General features: G+C 40.9%; 1 protein-coding gene across 2 annotated transcripts in view; it reads right to left on the minus strand.

Annotated features, from left to right (window-relative positions):
- Window positions 1-158: 158 nt before the first annotated feature.
- Window positions 159-19,557, minus strand: part of LOC308080835 (FERM, ARHGEF and pleckstrin domain-containing protein 1-like) — an 82,930-nt gene continuing 63,531 nt past the window's right edge. For both annotated transcript variants that reach the window (XM_080422861.1, XM_080422860.1), the window contains exons 16-28: window positions 18,123-18,256; window positions 13,871-13,952; window positions 13,580-13,641; window positions 12,458-12,633; window positions 11,410-11,540; window positions 10,782-10,850; window positions 9,991-10,080; window positions 8,969-9,051; window positions 8,221-8,318; window positions 5,987-6,147; window positions 3,159-3,266; window positions 2,671-2,822; window positions 159-2,033 (exon numbers count right to left, since the gene is read on the minus strand). In XM_080422861.1, the coding sequence (XP_080278987.1) occupies window positions 1,961-2,033; window positions 2,671-2,822; window positions 3,159-3,266; window positions 5,987-6,147; window positions 8,221-8,318; window positions 8,969-9,051; window positions 9,991-10,080; window positions 10,782-10,850; window positions 11,410-11,540; window positions 12,458-12,633; window positions 13,580-13,641; window positions 13,871-13,952; window positions 18,123-18,256 (1,419 nt within the window). In that variant the 3' untranslated portion in view covers window positions 159-1,960. The remainder of the gene's footprint in view (window positions 2,034-2,670; window positions 2,823-3,158; window positions 3,267-5,986; window positions 6,148-8,220; window positions 8,319-8,968; window positions 9,052-9,990; window positions 10,081-10,781; window positions 10,851-11,409; window positions 11,541-12,457; window positions 12,634-13,579; window positions 13,642-13,870; window positions 13,953-18,122; window positions 18,257-19,557) is intronic.

Genomic DNA, 19,557 nt, shown 5'->3' on the forward strand with positions numbered 1-19,557 from the left:
ATATATTACCCACTGTAATTCAAGATTTTATCCAAAAAATAGGAAGCCCCCCCATGGTTTACATACCATAATGCTTCTCTCACTGACTTTAATTACAACATTCCAACTCCCATGGTAGTTCATTATTTATGGAAACGAAGAAGTCAACTTCACTGGTGTTGGTCCATCAAGAGAATTTTTCATCATCTTTATTTAAAATGTTAAAATCCAGAAACCAGATCAAATACACAAAGGCAGACGTTTGGCTCTGAAAGATTTCAATCTCTGTCGGCTCTCTGGACACAAAGGTGTAGTGTTCTGAGAAAATGAACATATTTTTGAAGAAGACAGCATCTCACAGGAAAACAAATAAAAACACAGAAATAAAGCGGCACATTTCACAGTGTATCAAAGTATCGTACAAAGGTTTGCTCTACAAAAGCAAAATCAACAAATCTCGTAGTCGTCTCCAAAAAGTGGCATATTGTGACACATTTAATCGTTATGTATAGATTGTCACACAAACAAACAGGTCTAACAGTTGAGTGTGTTTACAGGTGCACAATATTCCACATATGTACTCCTATTCCAATGCAGATCTTAATCAGGATAAGCTGTTTATATATTTACACATCCTCAGCATCAATACCCCTGTATACAACAATTCAGCAAAATACTCATTGTAAACGGAACTTACACCCATCGCAAAAACCCAACCGTAAAAAGATTTCAGGCTTCTCAGAAATGGCATAAAACCTTTCCTTGACTGCCGGGATATGGATATGATGCTCGTAAAACGGAATGCTTAGCTGTCGCACTCGTGTTTCAATGTTCACGGGTGCCGTCCATCGTAGAGGAGGAGAACATGTCTCCACCCTCACGCCAGGGAACATTATGCTATAGGTTTACAAAGAAATGAAGTGACATTATAATATCCTGAGTGACAACAGGATATTGTTGCACTTGTAAACACATTCAATGAGCAATCATATTGTTAGATTCAAAGAGCATTAAGGATGATTTGGTTTTCAACCTAAGGTGTATTTTGTTAGTTGTACTCATCGGGTAAGATTAAAAGTGGTGTTATTGATATTCTTTTGTGTATATTTGTACAGTATATACTGTATATTTAATATTCTGATAGCAATTATTGCTATAGAGTTTCTGTTCAACAACAAGGGACTCCCCCATCTTTCCAGCGCTTTAGTAAACAGAAAATCGGAATATAGAGCCATTTAACACATATTTTAACAAACAATATCTCTTACACCACCTTTAAACTTCTGTCACTTCTTTCATTGCAGTGCTTCACATGCAAGTTTCCACCAGAAGAATGGGGGACAGAGAATGTGTTACCGTATTCTTCTGCTCGATAAACCATGTGAACCCTAGTGTCCCTATTCTGGGCATGTCGTAATAGGCCAACAATTTGTTGCAGATGTGTTTTGAACACATTTGACATGGAGCAGATGGTATCTGAAGCTCTACACTGAAATAAATGATTTATTTAATTAATAACCAATAAGCAAACTTTTAGCGTATCGACAAGTTGAAACAAATACGTATCCTTAAAAGAATGACAGGAAACAATGGCAGCAATACTGTGCACTTCCACTTGAATGGCATACAAAATGATTTAAGATTTAAATTACACAGTGGATGAGAGATTATCTCTAATCTCCCACTAGTGGCGTAAAAGAGAGCATGTTTTTTTTAAAAGTCCATACTACACAGGGTGTGCAAGTGAGGAGAAGGGTAATCTGTAGTTGGTTGAAGGGGGGAGGGGTGTACGTTTAAAACAATTCAGCAACACTGATTTGAGTCAGCTTTTCATGCCCTGAACTCATGTGTGGGTCAGCCGTTTCAACAGAGGTGTTTCCCAACGACCGGATGAACCGACACGCAGTATACCTCGAGAATGTGGCTGTATCGTGAATGGGAGTGTCTTTCTACAGAGGAGTGAGCTTGATCGGGGTGAAGATCAGTAGGGGTCTTTCCTGTAGGGCAGAGCGCGGCTGGCAGAGCAGGTGGCACTGCGGATCACCTCCATCCACCTGCCGAAAGAGGAGCACAGAGGGCCGTTCATGGGGTGTGTGAAAGAGATCAATGCTTTCCCTGATTATAGCGACATACACTGTGCATCTCGTGGAGACTAATCTTGACAAATTCTGTCACTCACGGTGCTTTCAGGTTCATTAATGGCGATCCCTTCTGCACACATCAATGTTAGCTATATTCCTACATTTCCATGAAAAGAAACTGCATATCCATGTTTCCTTACACATTTATGAAGCCCCTTTTGCAAGTATCACCTCCGTACAATACATATAAGCTTTCTGTACTGTCAGACACTGTCAACACATGTACACATGAAAATACAATTTATCAAATCATTTGAACAAGAAATGCTTTCAATTTTAATGCACCAAATTCTAGGTTGATAGTTTATTGACCCCTGGAGGACATTAGCTTGTCTTACAGCCACTGAGCCACAGAAAACAAAAGTCTGCCATCGACATTATGCCGATTTTATATATTTACTTCAGTGCACTGGACCCAGCTTTTTTGTAAATGCTTTGGTCGAGTATTTGTTGTATCATCTCAGAGGTGTATTGCGAAAATTATTTAGGAATCTACACTCTACTTGAATATGCACTCTTGGATTATTTGTAATACTCCCTAATACTGTACCTTTCAAATGTGTATTCACTCTCTGATCTGAAGTAGTAGACATGGGACTTAAAGTGGAGCTTGAAGACGTAGTCTTTGTGGATGTTCTCAGACTCTGAGGGAACCGTAACAGAGTACCCTAGCAGAGGAAGACTGGCCAGTGGATAGTCATCCTGAGAGGAAGAGGAGAGAAAATGTGATCAAGAATAGGACATACAGCAGCCCACAAGGTTACAAAGAGGCGACCGCCATTTGGTGAGGAAAAATACTTTTTGACATTCTCAAATATGTAATATTGGATTTTCCTCAATAAATAAATGACCAGTGTTAATTTATTGACTTGTACATTCAGTAACCGTGGGGCATTAATAAAAACACACCGTCTGTGTCTTTATGTATGTTTATACATGTCACGCACTGTGCAGAATCCAAAACTGTAAGTGTGTGTGGTGTGTGTGTGTGTGGTTTTCTACGTATAGAAAATGTGTAGGGTGGTTTTAATGTCTCACCTGGTGAGATTTGTAAAAGAAGAGACTGAAGTTGGTGAAGACGACCCAGAGCTTCTGCCAACCGTTACTGTTCTTGAACTTCCTCAGGAGGTTCCCCGACAACTGGTTCTACAGGCCAACAAGAAGAGAACAAAAAAGAGACACAGAGAAAGTATGAGAGAATGCAGGAGACAGACATGTGAATCCACAAAGACAAAATGTTTTATGGCCAGTTGTGTTGTTAGAGACATTAGACAGAGGACAGGGAGAAGACAGACATGCAAGGAGCCTACATGCACTACTAAACCATTCTGTACACTGGACCTCAGAACAGTCCATACACTAGACTTAAAACTTGAGCTGACGTTTTCTATCACAGAGCTAATAGAGCCTGCCTACTTGCTCAGGAGAGAATAAGAATTTTGACCATCAGGTCAAACCAGAAACAGGATTGTGTCAAAGGTCATGTCTAACCTAGACACAGGATCTACATGTCCCAATAGAAGAGCAGGGAGACCAATTTCCACCTCAATTGTTTACGTTATATTGTATTAACATACTTTACCATACAGATTGGACAAAATAAAAATGTATACGCTTAAAAAAGTTACATAATACCGCGTAAAGTAACGCCATTACACCGATCCTAAGAACGGTCATTACACTCAGGTCATTAAACTGGACTTAACAACAGTCAGTGCACTGGACCCAAGAAAAGTGCACTGACCATTAGCTGGACAACAGTAACGTTACTCTGGCAAGTTGTGTTTCAGAATGCCTGTGAACTCACTTTTCGAACATACCTTAACATTTCATTTAAATGTAACATTTATCAGAGGTAAATTCAGTATGTAAAAGCATATTCAGCACTCAATTTGTGGCACTTCATCTTTAGTGTAAAACACGATTTCTGCCATTCAAATGAATTTGCTTGGTTGTAAGAGGGATTTACAGCTTTGGCCAAGTATCTGACAAATAGAGAGACAAGCCTCTGTTTGAATGGCAAAAAACTGAGCTTTGCTCATCAGGACTGTATTACGTTGATTGTGGTGTATCGTGTTCGTGTCAAGATCTCTTCTATTCTACCTCTCCTTGTGTAACAGATAAACAGGCACGTCATTAATACTCATGTTCATGCATCATGTTTTATGCAGTCATATTGCAAATGCAGAAAGGCTTGCCTCTAAAAGGCTTTTCTGGTAAGCCACGGGGGCTCAGTGTTTAACAATGCATTAGAGGTACTTAATGCAGTACCTCTCTATTCCAGCAGGTGCCACTAAACGACAGGGCGTGTGCTCTGTACCAGCAGATCACAGACAGAGGAAACTGCCTGGCCTGCAGACTGCACTAAACAGCCCTAGCAACATCAGCATGAACAGAAAGGACAGAAAGATGGAGGAAGACATGATGAGAGAGACCAGGAGAAGGGAAGTGGAATGGCTGTAGATGGATAGGCAGATGAAGATGAGCGACAAGAGAGAAAAGGAGAAGAACAAACATGTGAGAAAACAGAGAAGACAAATATACATTTGAAGGACAGTCCTTTGTCCACGGTGAGACAGAGACGGAGAGAAAGTGTGGGACTAGGTCTGCTGGTCATACAGTCAGACAAATGTCATTGACACCTTTGAAGAAAAATCAAGTGACGTCAAAATCTAGATGCAACTTTAGATGTTGTGGGGGATTGTACGTTGATGATAAAAATGTATGAAAGTCTTAGTCAACATCGTTGAAAAAATTGTTCACATTGATAAATACAGTTTTGTACTGTAGCTTAAAACTATAGGGTGACATGCTTGCAGTTGCACCGGACAGATCTAATAATGTTACAACATGGACTGGTTTGATTATTAGTCAAATTCTCTCTCTCAAATCTCTACCGGTGATGTTATTACTCATATCATCAAGAAAGAAAGAAAGAAAGAAAGAAAGGTGACGTAAGTATTTCCATGGTTAAACAGGGCGACCTAGAGGATTGCATACCCTTGTGGCTGCACCCTCTGGAAAACATTTCAGACAGAGTGACATACATACATAGAGAAGTACACACATACAGACAGCCTCATTACAATGGCTTTGCACGGATTAAGTAATAAATGAATGGAAAGCCAAAATCTACCTCTATTAATTATGGTTATGCTTGCGATAAGATATGATTGGGATAAAGATTAGGATTAAGGCCCTGATTGAGATAAAAACACATTTACATGAATATCTCCATAATCTACGTATTGCCTTAATCGGCGTATGATGGAATCAGTAACATGCATGTAAATTGACAGATAAGCCTCACACATTACATTTGATGGAGCCAGTGGTGGAAAAAGTACTCAAATGTTTTACTTTAGTAAAATATCAATACTACAATGTAGAAGTACTCTGTTACAAGTAAAAGCCCGGAATTCAAAATGTACTTGTGTAAAAGTACAAAAGGATTGGCATCAAAATGTACTTAAAAGTACCAAAAGTAAAAGTACTAAAATGTTTGAAAATAGCAAACCTATGCATCGGGACGCGTTGTGAGCTTGTAGATCGGCTATTTTCAAATAGCCTATGTATAAAATAGGGCTAAAGTGGTTAATGTATGTTTTATAATGTAATAATTTATATCTGCAAAGTAACAGGTAACTTACATTTTCAAATAATTGTAATGGAGTAAAACAAAGTACAATAATTGCCTTTGAGATGTAGTGGAGGAGAGTAAAAGTATTGAAAATTGTCAATACTCCACTAAAGTACTTGAGTAAATGTACTTAGTTACTTTACACCACTGGGAACAGGTGATAAAAAGGACACAGATTAATAAACCCCCCCGCTCCCCAAAAAACACACGCAGAGCGGTGGGGTACCTCCACGGCCACGCTGAAGTCCACCATGGACACGCTGGTGTTGCGGTGCCAGCACACGTGCACGGTGGTGTTGCCGCGGTGACCTTGCCGCTCCAGGGACGAGCGCGAGCCGCACAGCTCCTCCTCGGACTCCGCCTCTGGGCCGCCGTCCTCTGGCAGCTCTGAGGAATGACGGACTGGTCAGATATAACACAATACTGTACTCTTCACAGGCGTCAGTTAATGGTTCAACCCATTAAGACCTGAGGTCGATTCTACAAATGCCTTCTAAATCAGTAGTTCTCAAACCTTTTCGTGCCGTGGACCCCCCCCCCCCCAGGGAGTGCCAGGGAGAGCCCTAACTGGAACACTATTAACTATGGGGTTCCGCAAGGTAGCTGCCTAGGGCCTTTGTTATACTCCATTTTCACGAATGATTTACAGTTGTGTGTAAAGAATGTTAAAACAATTATGTATGACACAACATTATACAGTGCCGCTACATCTGAGCAAGCTGTAACTGACTCTTTAAGCAGTGCCTTAATGGACATTTATGAATGGATTGAGTGCAACAAGTTGGTGTTAAATTGTTCTAAGACAAAGGCCATTGTGCTTGGATCTAGACTGGATCTAGATCTGTTGGGCAAGAATCCTCAGTTAAAACTGTCAATTGGCACCACACAAATTGAACAAGTGAACACAATAAAACTTAATCAACCTCAAAATGGGAAGAGGAATCGGGATGACTAGGAAGCGTTCTGCTTTCATCACTCCCTCTAATCAGTTATTCATTCTTTAGTTCTGTCGAATTTAGAATATTAGAATATATAATCTGGTCGTCAGCTACAAAATCTGATTTGAAAAAATGACAGGTTGCTCAGAATAAAGCGGCTCGTCTGGCACTAGGATGTTCATACAGGACAAGTATTAGCTATATGCATGAACATCTGGCATGGCTAATGGTTGAGCAGACATTATCGGTGAGTCTTCTAATGCTACTGCGGAACATTATCAGCACCAATAATAGTCCTTCCTGAACATGGGTACAGCACCAGAGGAGCAGCTTCTGGTAACATAAGAACAAAAACAGCACCAAAACAAATTTTCTAAAACTCACTGGTATATTTATAGGTCAATAGAACTCTGGAATGCTCTGCCCAAAAACATCTTATGTACAAATGTACAATCCGTAACAAAATGACTTTCAAAAAACAGATCAAGAAATACCTTGCAAGTAACTTGTCAAGTATGTAACTGTTATTTGTGTATTTGTTTAATTTGACTTTTTTATTTTATTATGTTAATTTGTCTTGTCGTGTTTTTATTGTTAATTGTTTTGTTTTTATTTGTATTTTTAGTTGTACATTTGTATTGTATTTGCTTTTTTTCAGGACCCCAGGAAGACTAGAGGCTCATTTGTGTGTCTCAGTCTCTAATGGGGATCCTTTAATAAACATAAACCCCCAGAAGAGAAGATTTGTGTAAAAAATAATACAAATTCTTCAACATTTGTGTGTGAGGTACAGGAGCGTACAGAGAGCATGGGAATGACACACAGAAAACGGGGACACGCTGCAGTACGTAAACGTAAAATTATAACCTTTAATGTTGTTTTATGCTTTTGCTTTTCTTTTTTTGCTTTATTGTTAAATTATTTGCACTTTTTCTGTAATTGTATTCTTGCTCTGTAAAGCACTTTCAGCTGCATTTCATGTCATGAAAGGTGCTATACAAATAAAGTTTATTATTATAACCAACCATTGTAAAGGTTTATCTGTTTTCTGAACATTGTCAGAACTTTGCTGTGTATAAAGCTATCCTACCAACCAGGTGTGAGGGACGTTAAACATTCTAAACAAAGTACAATGCTGACAAGATGGATTATTTTGGGCTTGACCAACAAAGAAGGATGAAGAAATCTAAAATATGATACTTAAAAGAATAGGAAAATAGTCTGTGTCTTCCTTTGGTAAGCTAATATGCTCACTAATTGCTTAAAAACTATACATTGCATGGGTCTTTGACTGAATGACAATAGGGAAACTAAATCAAAGGGCACCTGGTCAAAGTCTCATTGAAATAAATGACAGCTTTATAAAAGATGAAGGACAGAGGAGGAGACACTCATAGGTCAGGTAACGTTTCCAACAAAACCGATGACAATGATGAAAGATAATCTGCACCGATTCAAGTGCAGTGTTCGCATGAAAGTAATGAAGACAGCTCGCCATCTCTCACACACACAAAGTTCTTACTGTTGTCAATGAGGTCCGTGTGAAGCCCATTACTCTGCTCTGCCAGGTCTATAGCCATCCTAATGTCTTCTAACCACCTGTCCATCTCTGACGCACAGCTGGAGAGGACAGACAGACAGAAGGGAGTCAGAAACAGAATTTTCGATTTGAGAAAATAATGCAACATTGCTTTTCAAATTGCAACAAAGCGATATCTATCAAATCTATCGATAGTCAATGAAAGGAGACAAGAGAGAATAAAGCCTGATATATTATGCACCGAAAAATAAGTGAGTATAATGTAATAATATATAACATACAAATTCAGGTGTTGAGAGAGAGAGAGGGGGAATCAGAATATATATTATATATTTCAGCTATGATTGCATTAACAAGGAATCTTTCTTGGTGAGGTTGATGCATTAATCTGAATAGCAAAAACATAAAAAATATTGATACAGTAAGTTATAAGTGTAATGACAATATAACTAAAAGAATAGGTTTGAAATTGTGATGCAGTTTTGAGAAAGAGCTTCAGATATGAATCCTTATTTAATGGAATTAGTTGTTGTCATTAATAATTTAAACTGTTATTTCTAAATGAGTATGAGGCCATTCATTATGGATGATGTTGCGTTTCTCTCATGATTTATTCACCATACTTCCTTCCCCCGTTGTTCAGATTATTTTATATCTTTTTTATCTTTTAAAGTTTTATGAATACTGCAGCAAAAACTAGTTCATGGGAGGCTTGGCGTGTGTGTCGTACCTTGCAGCTACCACCACAGACTGGCGCTGTCCAAACAAGGTGAAGGAATGAGGAACTCCCCACTCCTCTTCACTTTCTCTGATCTACACACACACACACACACACACACACACACACACACACACACACACACACACACACACACACACACACACACACACACACACACACACACACACACACACACACACACACACACACACACACACACACACACACACACACACACACGAGAATGTTATACCTTATCCCATTTAACACGTTATCCCATTTAAAGACATCTTAAATCTGTTACACTCACATACTAGTTGAACACAGTCTTTGATTAACGATTTATTTTAATCACAGTCCTTAAATTTGTCATCTTAAATCAGTATTATTATTAATACAACTACTACTAATAACAATTATTACAATATTCATAAACTATCATACTTAGAATGTAGATTTTATTTGTCTGTAACAGTAAATCATACATTATTGAACAGTGTATGGTAACCATTGATACCTCACTTCTGTAACATGATTTAGGATAAGCCTTGTCCTGTTGACACAATGATAATATGAGCTTGTGAGTGAGAAAAAAGTCACCTCTAAAATGTCTAATTTGGCCCTATATAATAATAATAAATGCAGCATTAATGTGTATGCAATAGCATTCCTAAGGATCATTGTTTGTTAACGCAGTTAAACCAAGGTCTGAATGAACAGTCCATATTCCAATTGGAATATGGACTCATATGGATCAGTAACTATGCTGCATTAAAAACTTGGGATGGTGGCATTAACTGTGGTTGTACTGGTCAGCTCCCAGTGACCAACAGTCGAAGACTGTGGTTGTACTGGTCAGCTCCCAGTGACTAGCAGTCGAAGACTGTGGTTGTACTGGGCAGCTCCCAGTGACCAACAGTAGAAAACTGTGGTTGTAGTAACTAAGTCAGCTTCCCGCTGGTGAAACAGAGGTTGTAAAAGTGTCACGTGGTCGTGTGTCATGGACTGTGTCGTGGTCCTACAGTACGTACCGTCATGCCGTACAGCGGCAGCTGGCCGTGAACTTTAAACTGGTTGGACGGTGTCATACCTCGACTGGTATACACTAGACAATCACTGAACTGAATATGAGAGACAGAGAAATTGAAAAGAATGATTGAATGCAGATTAATCGACAGCAGAGGAAGTTGGGATGAAGGGAGATATGGAAATGAGTGGAAATTAAGAGCAGAAGGAATGATGAAGGACAGAGGAGGGGAAGAGAAGAAAAGATGGTAAAAGAGAAAGAGAGGAGAACAAATAGATTTATTGTGATACACAATATCAGAGCCCCTTTGTGCGATATGCTGCCTCTACCGATAAACAAAGGGAATTATGCAGTTATGTGACAAAGCAAGCTAGCTCTCCTCCTCCCCTTCACATGTGCCTAACATGCTGCGGCAGCCAAAGTAAGACAAACTTAGCTACTACTGGTCATTGTGCACTGTTAATCGTCATAGTGTGTATGGGAGGGAGAGAGCAGATTTTAACCATTTCAGACAAATTTTAAACTTTTTGCCAAAAATGACATGGCAAATTGTTTCGAAAAAAGCGGTGATGCGACACGTTGTGAGCACCTATATGCTATGCCCAAAATATGGACGCCAGGGATAGAGTGTTGGAGGAGCCAGGTTGTTTCAACAGATCGAGGAGGAGCCAGTTATCTCCAATGAAGCCTTCATACAGCACATATTATTTCCAGGCCTTGGGACTAACAAACTGTTATTGTTCAATGCAGCTTTAAATGGAACGTTGAGACAGAGAAGAAGCTGTGAGGTCATACCAGGAAGAACATCCTCTGTTGAAGGCCTTTCCCGGACAGCTTGCTGAGACAGCCGAGCCTGATGAACTCCTGGACGCCACACGCAAACATGACGGAGACGAACAGTAGAGAGGGAAAGAAAAACGTTTGTCAAGCTGTCACCTTGAGTCCCTCATGTTCACAAGTCAAACATCTCACAGGCTGATACATAATCATATTGGAGAATTTTATACTTATTTGCTGTTGCAGACGGTTTTAACATTTTCTCAGATTAAACTTCCCACAGGTCCAGAAAGTAAAATGGAGAGGATTCAAGTCAGTGGATCGGTGATGCCAATGCATTTATGTCCGACTTTACTGATACCTGTACAGAACCACTCGGAGCAGAAAGAATTCTGGTACCAGTATTTATGGCTATCACAGTTCCAAAGAAAGTGCTTCAGGTATTGTTTCTCTGACCCTTTTGCAACCCACACAGAATTACACTTAATGTTTCAAAATATGGAATGAAATATTTATAATATTATCTAAATGTATTCCCGGGGTCTAAAATACATCTTCAAACGTATTATTTGGGGTCAGTTTTTGTTGAAAAACATAATGCAATTTATTGTATTTGTATGGGAAAAAATCCTTCCATCTGTCTCACCCTGCCAGCGATAGCCAGGTTGTCGATGCCTGTCAGGTCTTTTTTTAGTTCTAGAAGCTTCTGGAAGTTCTCCATCTTCATCATGGTACCCTGGAGCTGTAGCACCAGCTCTGAGACATCAGCCAAGGCAGCTGGAGAGGGAATTAGAACAGGAACAGTTTAGGTTGTGTTTTCTCCCTCAGCTAAACATGTCAATCTGGGAGTGCTTGAGGGCACTTCGGAAGCACAGCAATCTTCCAGCTGAGACATCAGGGGTTGCCAATTAGAAAGGAGAGGAAAATGGGGAAAAGCCAGTTCAACCACTTTCGAACTGGCGTCCCGATTGTGGACGCGTTATCAAAATGAGCAAAAATAGCAGATCTACAAGCTCACAGTGCGTTGTATCACAACATGCTGTGAGGGTGAAGATCTGTTATATTTGCCATTTTCTCTTGGAGCTTTTAAAAAAAAGGGAATTTTGCAATATGGGAGCCGCAGACAGAGGCTATGGCAATTTGGGATCCTTGGCATGGAAGATTTGGGAACCCCGGCCTGTCATAGCAGAAGTAACCGTGTCGGCACAATACATAAGAGTACTTGCTCTGTCCCTTGCTCCAGATGAGGTGAAGGCTTGCCGGTTTATGTGGGTACATTAGCTTTTGTTTGTTGGCAAGGAAGAACCTCGGGGGGTCTGCCCCTTAGACTTCATTTATACTTCATTGCACAAGCTTTTCCACAGGTGTCGCTTGACAGAAATGACACGTCAACAGCGCACCCTTTCAGTCAGAAATATGTAATATTTGTCAAGTGGTATAAATTAGTCAAGGACCCCCAGGGGTCCTTGAAGGTGTTCCAGGGTGTCCCCAGCCAAATGAGTTTATATAACATCACAATCGGGTTTAACCACTTCAACCCTATTTTATACTCCGGTTATTTTTTTAAAACAATTTGAAACATCTTGGTCCTTTGACATGAAATGTTTGAGAACCACCGACTTATACAGCTCGTACAACCGATCATAATATCCATGGGGCGCGTTTGGTCAATAAAACAACACACACACACACACCTCTGGAGTCCCTGAAGTCGTCGTGGGTGGGGGGGTAGTGTTTGCAGAGTCTCTCCAGGATGAGTTTGTAGTGGAGCAGGCGATGCAGAGGCCGGAGCAGGAACATGTTGAACGGCAGGTAGCAAACCTTCTGCTGCTCAAAGTCTCTACACGCCGCCTCCACCCTGCGACTACACCTGACACACACACACACACACACAGAGATGACAATCAAAGTCTCTACTTCGCCATGGAATTCGCGATCAATCAGTTGATGAGACAATAGGAGTCAAAAGTATTCTAGATGCTGCTGGATATGCTTTAACCCATTCAATCCGGGAACGTATTTACAAATGTCTTCTAAATCCTAACAGGTTTCTGAAAAACGTATGTTGCTATATATCAGTGGTGCTCTAACTTTTTCATGTCAAGGACCACTCAAAATTATATGTATTTGGCCACGGACCCCCATCTCAAAATATTTAGTTCCAGGGACCCCCGGAAGCAAAGATTTGAGTTAAAAAAAAAAAATTATACGTATTCAAAGATTTTCACAACTGTTCAAGAATTTTCTAAAATAGCAGAGCTACAAGCTACAAGAGCTACAAGCACTCGGTGCCGCACTATGAGCTTGTATATCTGCTATTTTTGAATAGCCCAAAGTATAAAATAATGGTTATAGCTAAAAATCTAAAATGACACAGATGCGTTCCCGGATTGAAAGGGTTAATATACATGATATCATGGGGAAAAGTACAATAATCAGGTCGGTGGTACGGTAGTTCTGCCAACGAACACAGGGATCCCCAGACCATAGTTACAGCTGCTACAAGGACGAGCTGAACCATAACAATCACAGGCTGTACCAAAACAATAGCTAAGAGGCCTAGCGGAGCTATCTTGACTCCTACAAGCTACAAAATATTAGAACATCTCATAAAGCACAAATATTAAGAACATAAGGTACTAAGTATTGAAGTTTAGATATAAACAACCATAATAGCAAGCAATATGATATAATTCTACCACTATTCTTCCTCAGCCTCCACCCTGCAACTACACCCGACACACACACACACACACACACACACACACACACAGGACAGTCAAAGAAAACAGTGTTATCTTGGGTCATGTACTCACCTACACGCACGTTCGAGTTCCACCAGGCACTCAGAATGCTTCTGCAGATGCACTGATAGTTGCTAGAGAGAGAGAGGGGAGGTATCCATATTGTAATTAACCTTTTGGAAACTGCGTTTGAAACCACATAATGACCATTCTTGCTTTTATATTATTTGTGCTATATTATTTATATACCGTAGTTAAGCCAGTGCAGGAGAGACAGACAGTAAGAAAGCTGAGAGGTAGACAGTGTTGGAGAGAGACAATAGGACAGCTTAATAGGACAGTGTAGGAGAGACAGACAGTTACCTTCAGACCCTGAATGTTCTTAAGAAGAACGTCTCCAACCCGTTGATAATCTCCCTTGATATGTGCGTTGGAACGACCCTCCCTGACACACACACACACACACACAAAATGTAATTACAAGGATATTCAACATGATCATTTATCCATTCTATCTGTATATATATATGTGTATTATGTATGCAATATGTCTGGACAATACAATTCTATGAAGTGACAGAGAGACAGCCGAGAGATGGAGACAGAAAGCGGAAGTGAAGACAGTGAGACGAAAACGCAGTAACAAGTGGTCACCAGCAGGTGTCAGACAAGAGCAAGCTTTAAAACACAGGACTTGCACTCCCATAAACCCATTCATCTTTGTGTGTGCGTGTGCGTGCGTGCGCACACGCTCACGTCGTGTGTCTGCTTGTGTACGTGTGTGTGCATGCATGTGCTTCAGTGATTTCAGTTTTAAATGCAGAAACCTTCAGGAAGCATGATACAAAATGTCTCTCCTAAAATGCTGTTCCAAAGACATTCATTTAATTATTATTATTTATTTTTTCAAAACCTTGGTGGGGGAGTTATACAGTCCCATTACAAGATTTCAACAATGTATTAGTATATTTCAATTCGTCTTTAATGTTTTTCCATTAATAATGGAATATATGGAGCACAAATGAGGCTGAAATAAAATGATACAATATTTAGTGATTTTTAAAGCATCACATGGTTTGGCACCACACTATTCTTCCTCTTCCACGATTCCACCTCCAGGCCTCTTGAATCATCTGACCAATTACTCTTATCTGTTCCTCTGTCCTAAAAGTCTATACGGGTGATTGGATCTTTCAACACTGCTGCCCTGAGGCTTTGGAACATCTGACCCCTTTGTGTCGTTAGGTCTTCCCTTTTTGCCCCCTGGGGGCCGTCATAGACCATCTTAAGATGCACCTTTATTCTTTAGCTTATATATCAGCTTAACCACTTGAACCCTAGCATCCCTATTCTGAGGGGGAAATTTGCAGATCTACAACATGTTGCATTGAGATCTCCAATACTCAACATTTGCCCATTGTACATTACCCATTGCTATTTCCTAGTGTAGGTTGGGTTCTGTATTTCTGATGCTGAATTGTGCCCCCCTTTTTAAACCTTAATTTCTATCTTTTTATCTTATCTTGTTCTCTTTATTTATTTAAAATCCAGTATTATCTTGTGTATATTGCACTGCTGTTGCAAAGTCTGCTGGACATGCCACACCAACATTTTGCTGCTTGTACCCGACTACCTCTATGAGTGAGTGACAGATAAAACCCTCTTGATTCTTGCCATACACTTAATGTTTTCATGTTTTTACGCTTTAACTTTTTATATATTATTTGAATTTATTGTCATTTTAATTTAGTAATATATTAATTCTACAGCGCTTTTGTCAACTATTGTTGTTCTATGAATGAAATTGATTTGACAAGACTGATGGTCTGTAGGGATATACTAGGAAGTTAATACTAGGTAAGTACTAGTGATGCGCGGGCCGACCCCGTGGGTTAAACCCGCGGGGCGGGCGGACGGGTCAAGATTTCAGACGCAATTATCGCGGGCGGAGCTAGCCTGGTTAACCCTTCCTCCGGAAATCTCATTTGTATTTATGAGATTTACGGAAGTGGGGGGGGGGGGGGGGTTACCAGGCTAGGGCGGAGCGGGTCAACACGAAAAAGCATTCTGGTACTTTCTCTCTCTCTCCTCCTGTCTCTCCTCCTGGAGTCATGAGCTTGTGTTTAATGTGTTGCTTATTTGATCAATTATGCACAGCTGCCTCTAATGATATCCCCGCCGCATGTCAACTTTATTTATTTGAATGTCCCTTATGTTGTAGTAGTAGGCCACTCACTGCATCTATCTACGTTATCGTTTAATGTTCTCTCAGCATATAGCCTACACTATTATAAAGGACAGGAAAAATAGCACCTAAACCTGGTGTTGAATATGTGGTTTCGTTCGCTCACATTTCTCTCTCTCTCTCTCTCTCTCTCCCCCCTCTCGCTCTCTAGTCTCCCTCTCTCCACCCCCTCTATCTCTCTCTCTCTAGAAAGCGATTGAATGGACCGTATGGACGGACTTGACGTTGCTAGTGTGTTGAAACGCCAGTCGGTAGGCTACTTTTAGTTTTTGCGGGACGGGCCGGGTTGATGATTTATGTATTGTTTTGCAGGACGGGTTGAGGCGGGTTGGGCTCCGTGGCGGGGCGGGCGGATTATGAAAAAAACCTGACCCGCGCATCACTAGTAAGTACTGTCCTGTTGGGGTCGAAAACCAGCATTAACAGAGGTCCTGGTAGGATATAAAACCAGCAGTACACAGGGTTAAGAACAACTGAGTATTATTCTCTCTCTCTCTCTCTCTCTCCTCTCTCCTCTTCCCCCCCCCCCCCCCGCTGGCAGTGTGATGGTTTTACTTTTGTATGGATACACAGCTGTGTGTGCATGCGTGTGTCAGCTTCCAGGGCCGTCAAACCTCTCCACACCTCACAACAGTACTTTTCAACACACACATACAGTACGCACATTGTACAAGTGCTGTTGTGACTTGGAAGTGAGAGACAGCTGTGGGTGGAACTGGCAATACGCACCCCCCTCCACCAACACACACACACGCACAGTCTTGACTCACACCTATGGTATCAACACATGTCTCCCACACATGAACATCTACTGTACATCAGTCATGCTAGGTGTGCTTTCACAGTCGCACATATCAATGCACGCACACACGAATGCGCACACACACACACACACACTGCGAGCGCACACACGCATACACACACACACACACACACACAACGTGGAAGCACATAAAAGTCATCTACACATCTGTTTTCAGTTGTCTTTCCCCCCCAAAAAAGATTTCCTTGTCTCCTTTTGAGTCTGCGTTTAATTTCTTCTTCTTGTTTACCAGGGAGTGCACTTCTGCACTGGCTCTTCTCTGTGTTGTGAGCAACTCATTCTACAGTCATGAAATGTCAGAACTGTAAGACCCAAACTATGACTTATGCGCCCTTGAACAAGGCCATTATCGCCTAACCACTGCAGCAGAAATGCTCAGCTGTAGACTGTTGTTGTACTGGGCAGCTCCCAGTGGCTAACATTAGAAGACTGTGGTTGTACTGGGTAGCTCCCAGTGGCTAACAGTAGAAGACTGTGGTTGTACTGGGTAGCTCCCAGTGGCTAACAGTAGAAGACTGTGGTTGTATTGGGTAACTCCCAGTGGCTAACAGTAGAAGACTGTGGTTGTACCGGGTAGCTCCCAGTGGCTAACAGTAGAAGACTGTGGTTGTACTGGGTAACTCCCAGTGGCTAACAGTAGAAGACTGTGGTTATAATGGGCAGCTCACAGTAAATGACTCTGGTTGTAGGGTGGGGTCCCATAGACCATATTCACACGGCGGCCATATTGGAATTTAACATGAAAGTGCCGCCACCCGGGGTGGCTACTTTCATTGACTTCATAGAAACATGGCTTTTTTTTATGCCTTTATTGATAGGATAGTAGGTTGACAGGAAATGGGGAGAGAGATGGGGAGCGACATGCAGCAAAGGCCATTGGGATCGGGACTCGAACCCGCGACGCGCTGTCAGGCTACTTTGTGGGTTAAACCGCCCCACGGTTCAACCCACTGGGCCTGCGGGCAACGGGCATCACTAGTACTTACCTAGTATTAACTAAAATACTAAGATAGAAATTAAGTTAAAAAGAGGGGCACAATTCAGCATCAGAAATACAGAACCCAACCTACACTATGAAATAACAATGGGTAATGTACAATGGAGAAATGTTGAGTATTGGAGATGGCAAACATTAATGATTACCCACTTAAACCCTCTATAGCTTTTTTCCCTCTACACCAAATCTCTTCTACAAGCTCGCAATGCAACATGTTGTAGATCTGCAAATATTCCCCCCAGAATAGGCATGCTAGGGTTCAAGTGGTTAAGCTGATATATAAGCTAAAGAATAAAGGTGCATCTTAAGATGGTCTATGACGCCTCTGGGGCAAAAAGGGAAGACCTAACGACACAAGCGTGTCAGCTGTTCCAAAGCCTTGGGGCAGCAGTGTAGAAGATCCAATCACCCGTAGACTTAAAGCAGGACAGAGGAAAAGATGAGAGTAATTGGTCAGATGATTCAAGAGGCCTGGAGGTGGAATCGTGGAAGAGGAAGTATAGTCTAGGTAGCGGTCCGGACCGATAGTGATATTTTAAAGTTCACTCACCATTGAGCCAGCCGCTGCTCCACCTCTCTGAGGAAAGCCTGGTGGAACTTGTAGATCGGCTCGTAGTTGGCAGAGATGAGACTCTTGACCGATTCTGGCATGGCCTCGTCTTTCCCTGGAATATTCTGGAAGGCCTAGAAGGCGCACACACACACACACAAGCGCGTGCGCACAGACACACACACACACACACACACACACACACACACACACACACACACACACACACACACACACACACACACACACACACACACACACACACACACACACACACACACACACCTGTTAGAGATGGTCACACACAACAGAGAACTCACACCTGAACACGCACAGCAAAGTGTTGAATTAGCACAGACACAGATGTGCAAATACGGGCCCCTAACGAGCATTCCATGAATTTCAGTCCAAATAAAAATAGGGGTATAACAGTTAATTGAACTAATCGATTAATAGTTTACGATTATAAGAAAATAATTGATTAATCGACTAACATAAATTGAATTTGTTTCCGTTAATTCGTTATATTTAAAAATATATATAATAAAGAATCCAAAAAGCAATTGATAGAATAATACCTAAGAAAATAATCGATAGTTGGAGCCCTAAATAAAAAATACCCTTTGTTTCAACAATGTCACCTTATCAGAATGCACAGAGAAAAGTAGCACAGCGTTTTTAACCCCAAGGATGCAGTGCAGTATAATCAGTGTCTGTTAAGGCAACTCCGCACCAAACAGACTCGTCCAGACTATTGCAGACTACTCCAGACTGCAACAGACTGGTATTCGGTTGGCAAAAGTTACCATTTAAGTCTGTCAGCCGACTGGCCATTCATGTGCTAATTTGACTTTTAGCGTGCCAGCGTTGCCAGGTCTGCTTATTATAAGCGACTTTGGGCTTGTTTCCCTGCAAAGCCACTTAGGGATGTTCCCAGCGTTTTTTCTTCACTGACGTGCAGTGGTGTAAAGTAACTAGTACATTTACTCAAGTACTGTACTTAAGTACAATTTTGAGGTACTTTTACTTTACTGAGTATTTCCAATTGTCTATACTTGTACTCCACAACAATTATTTGAAATGTTTAGTTACTAGTTACTTTGCAGATATAAATCATTATGAAACATACATTAACCACTTTAGCCCTATTTTGTACCTATAAGCTATTTGAAAATAGCAGATCTACAAGCTCACAACGTGTTGCGATGCACGCGTTCTGAGCTTGTAGATCTGCTATTTTCAAACATTTTTGTACTTTTACTTTTGGTACTTTAAGTACATTTTTATACCAATACTTTAGTACTTTTACTTTTTTAGTAAATGTTGAATTCCGGACTTTTACTTGTAACAGACTCAGAGTACATCTATTGCATTCAAGCCAATTTCGTCATTTTAGGGGCAAGGCCACTTGGCCTTTGGTGTTGTAATTTTTTTG

Source organism: Gymnoscopelus braueri (assembly GCF_963280865.1).
Source record: "Gymnoscopelus braueri genome assembly, chromosome: 24".
In the NCBI taxonomy this organism is placed as follows: domain Eukaryota; kingdom Metazoa; phylum Chordata; class Actinopteri; order Myctophiformes; family Myctophidae; genus Gymnoscopelus; species Gymnoscopelus braueri.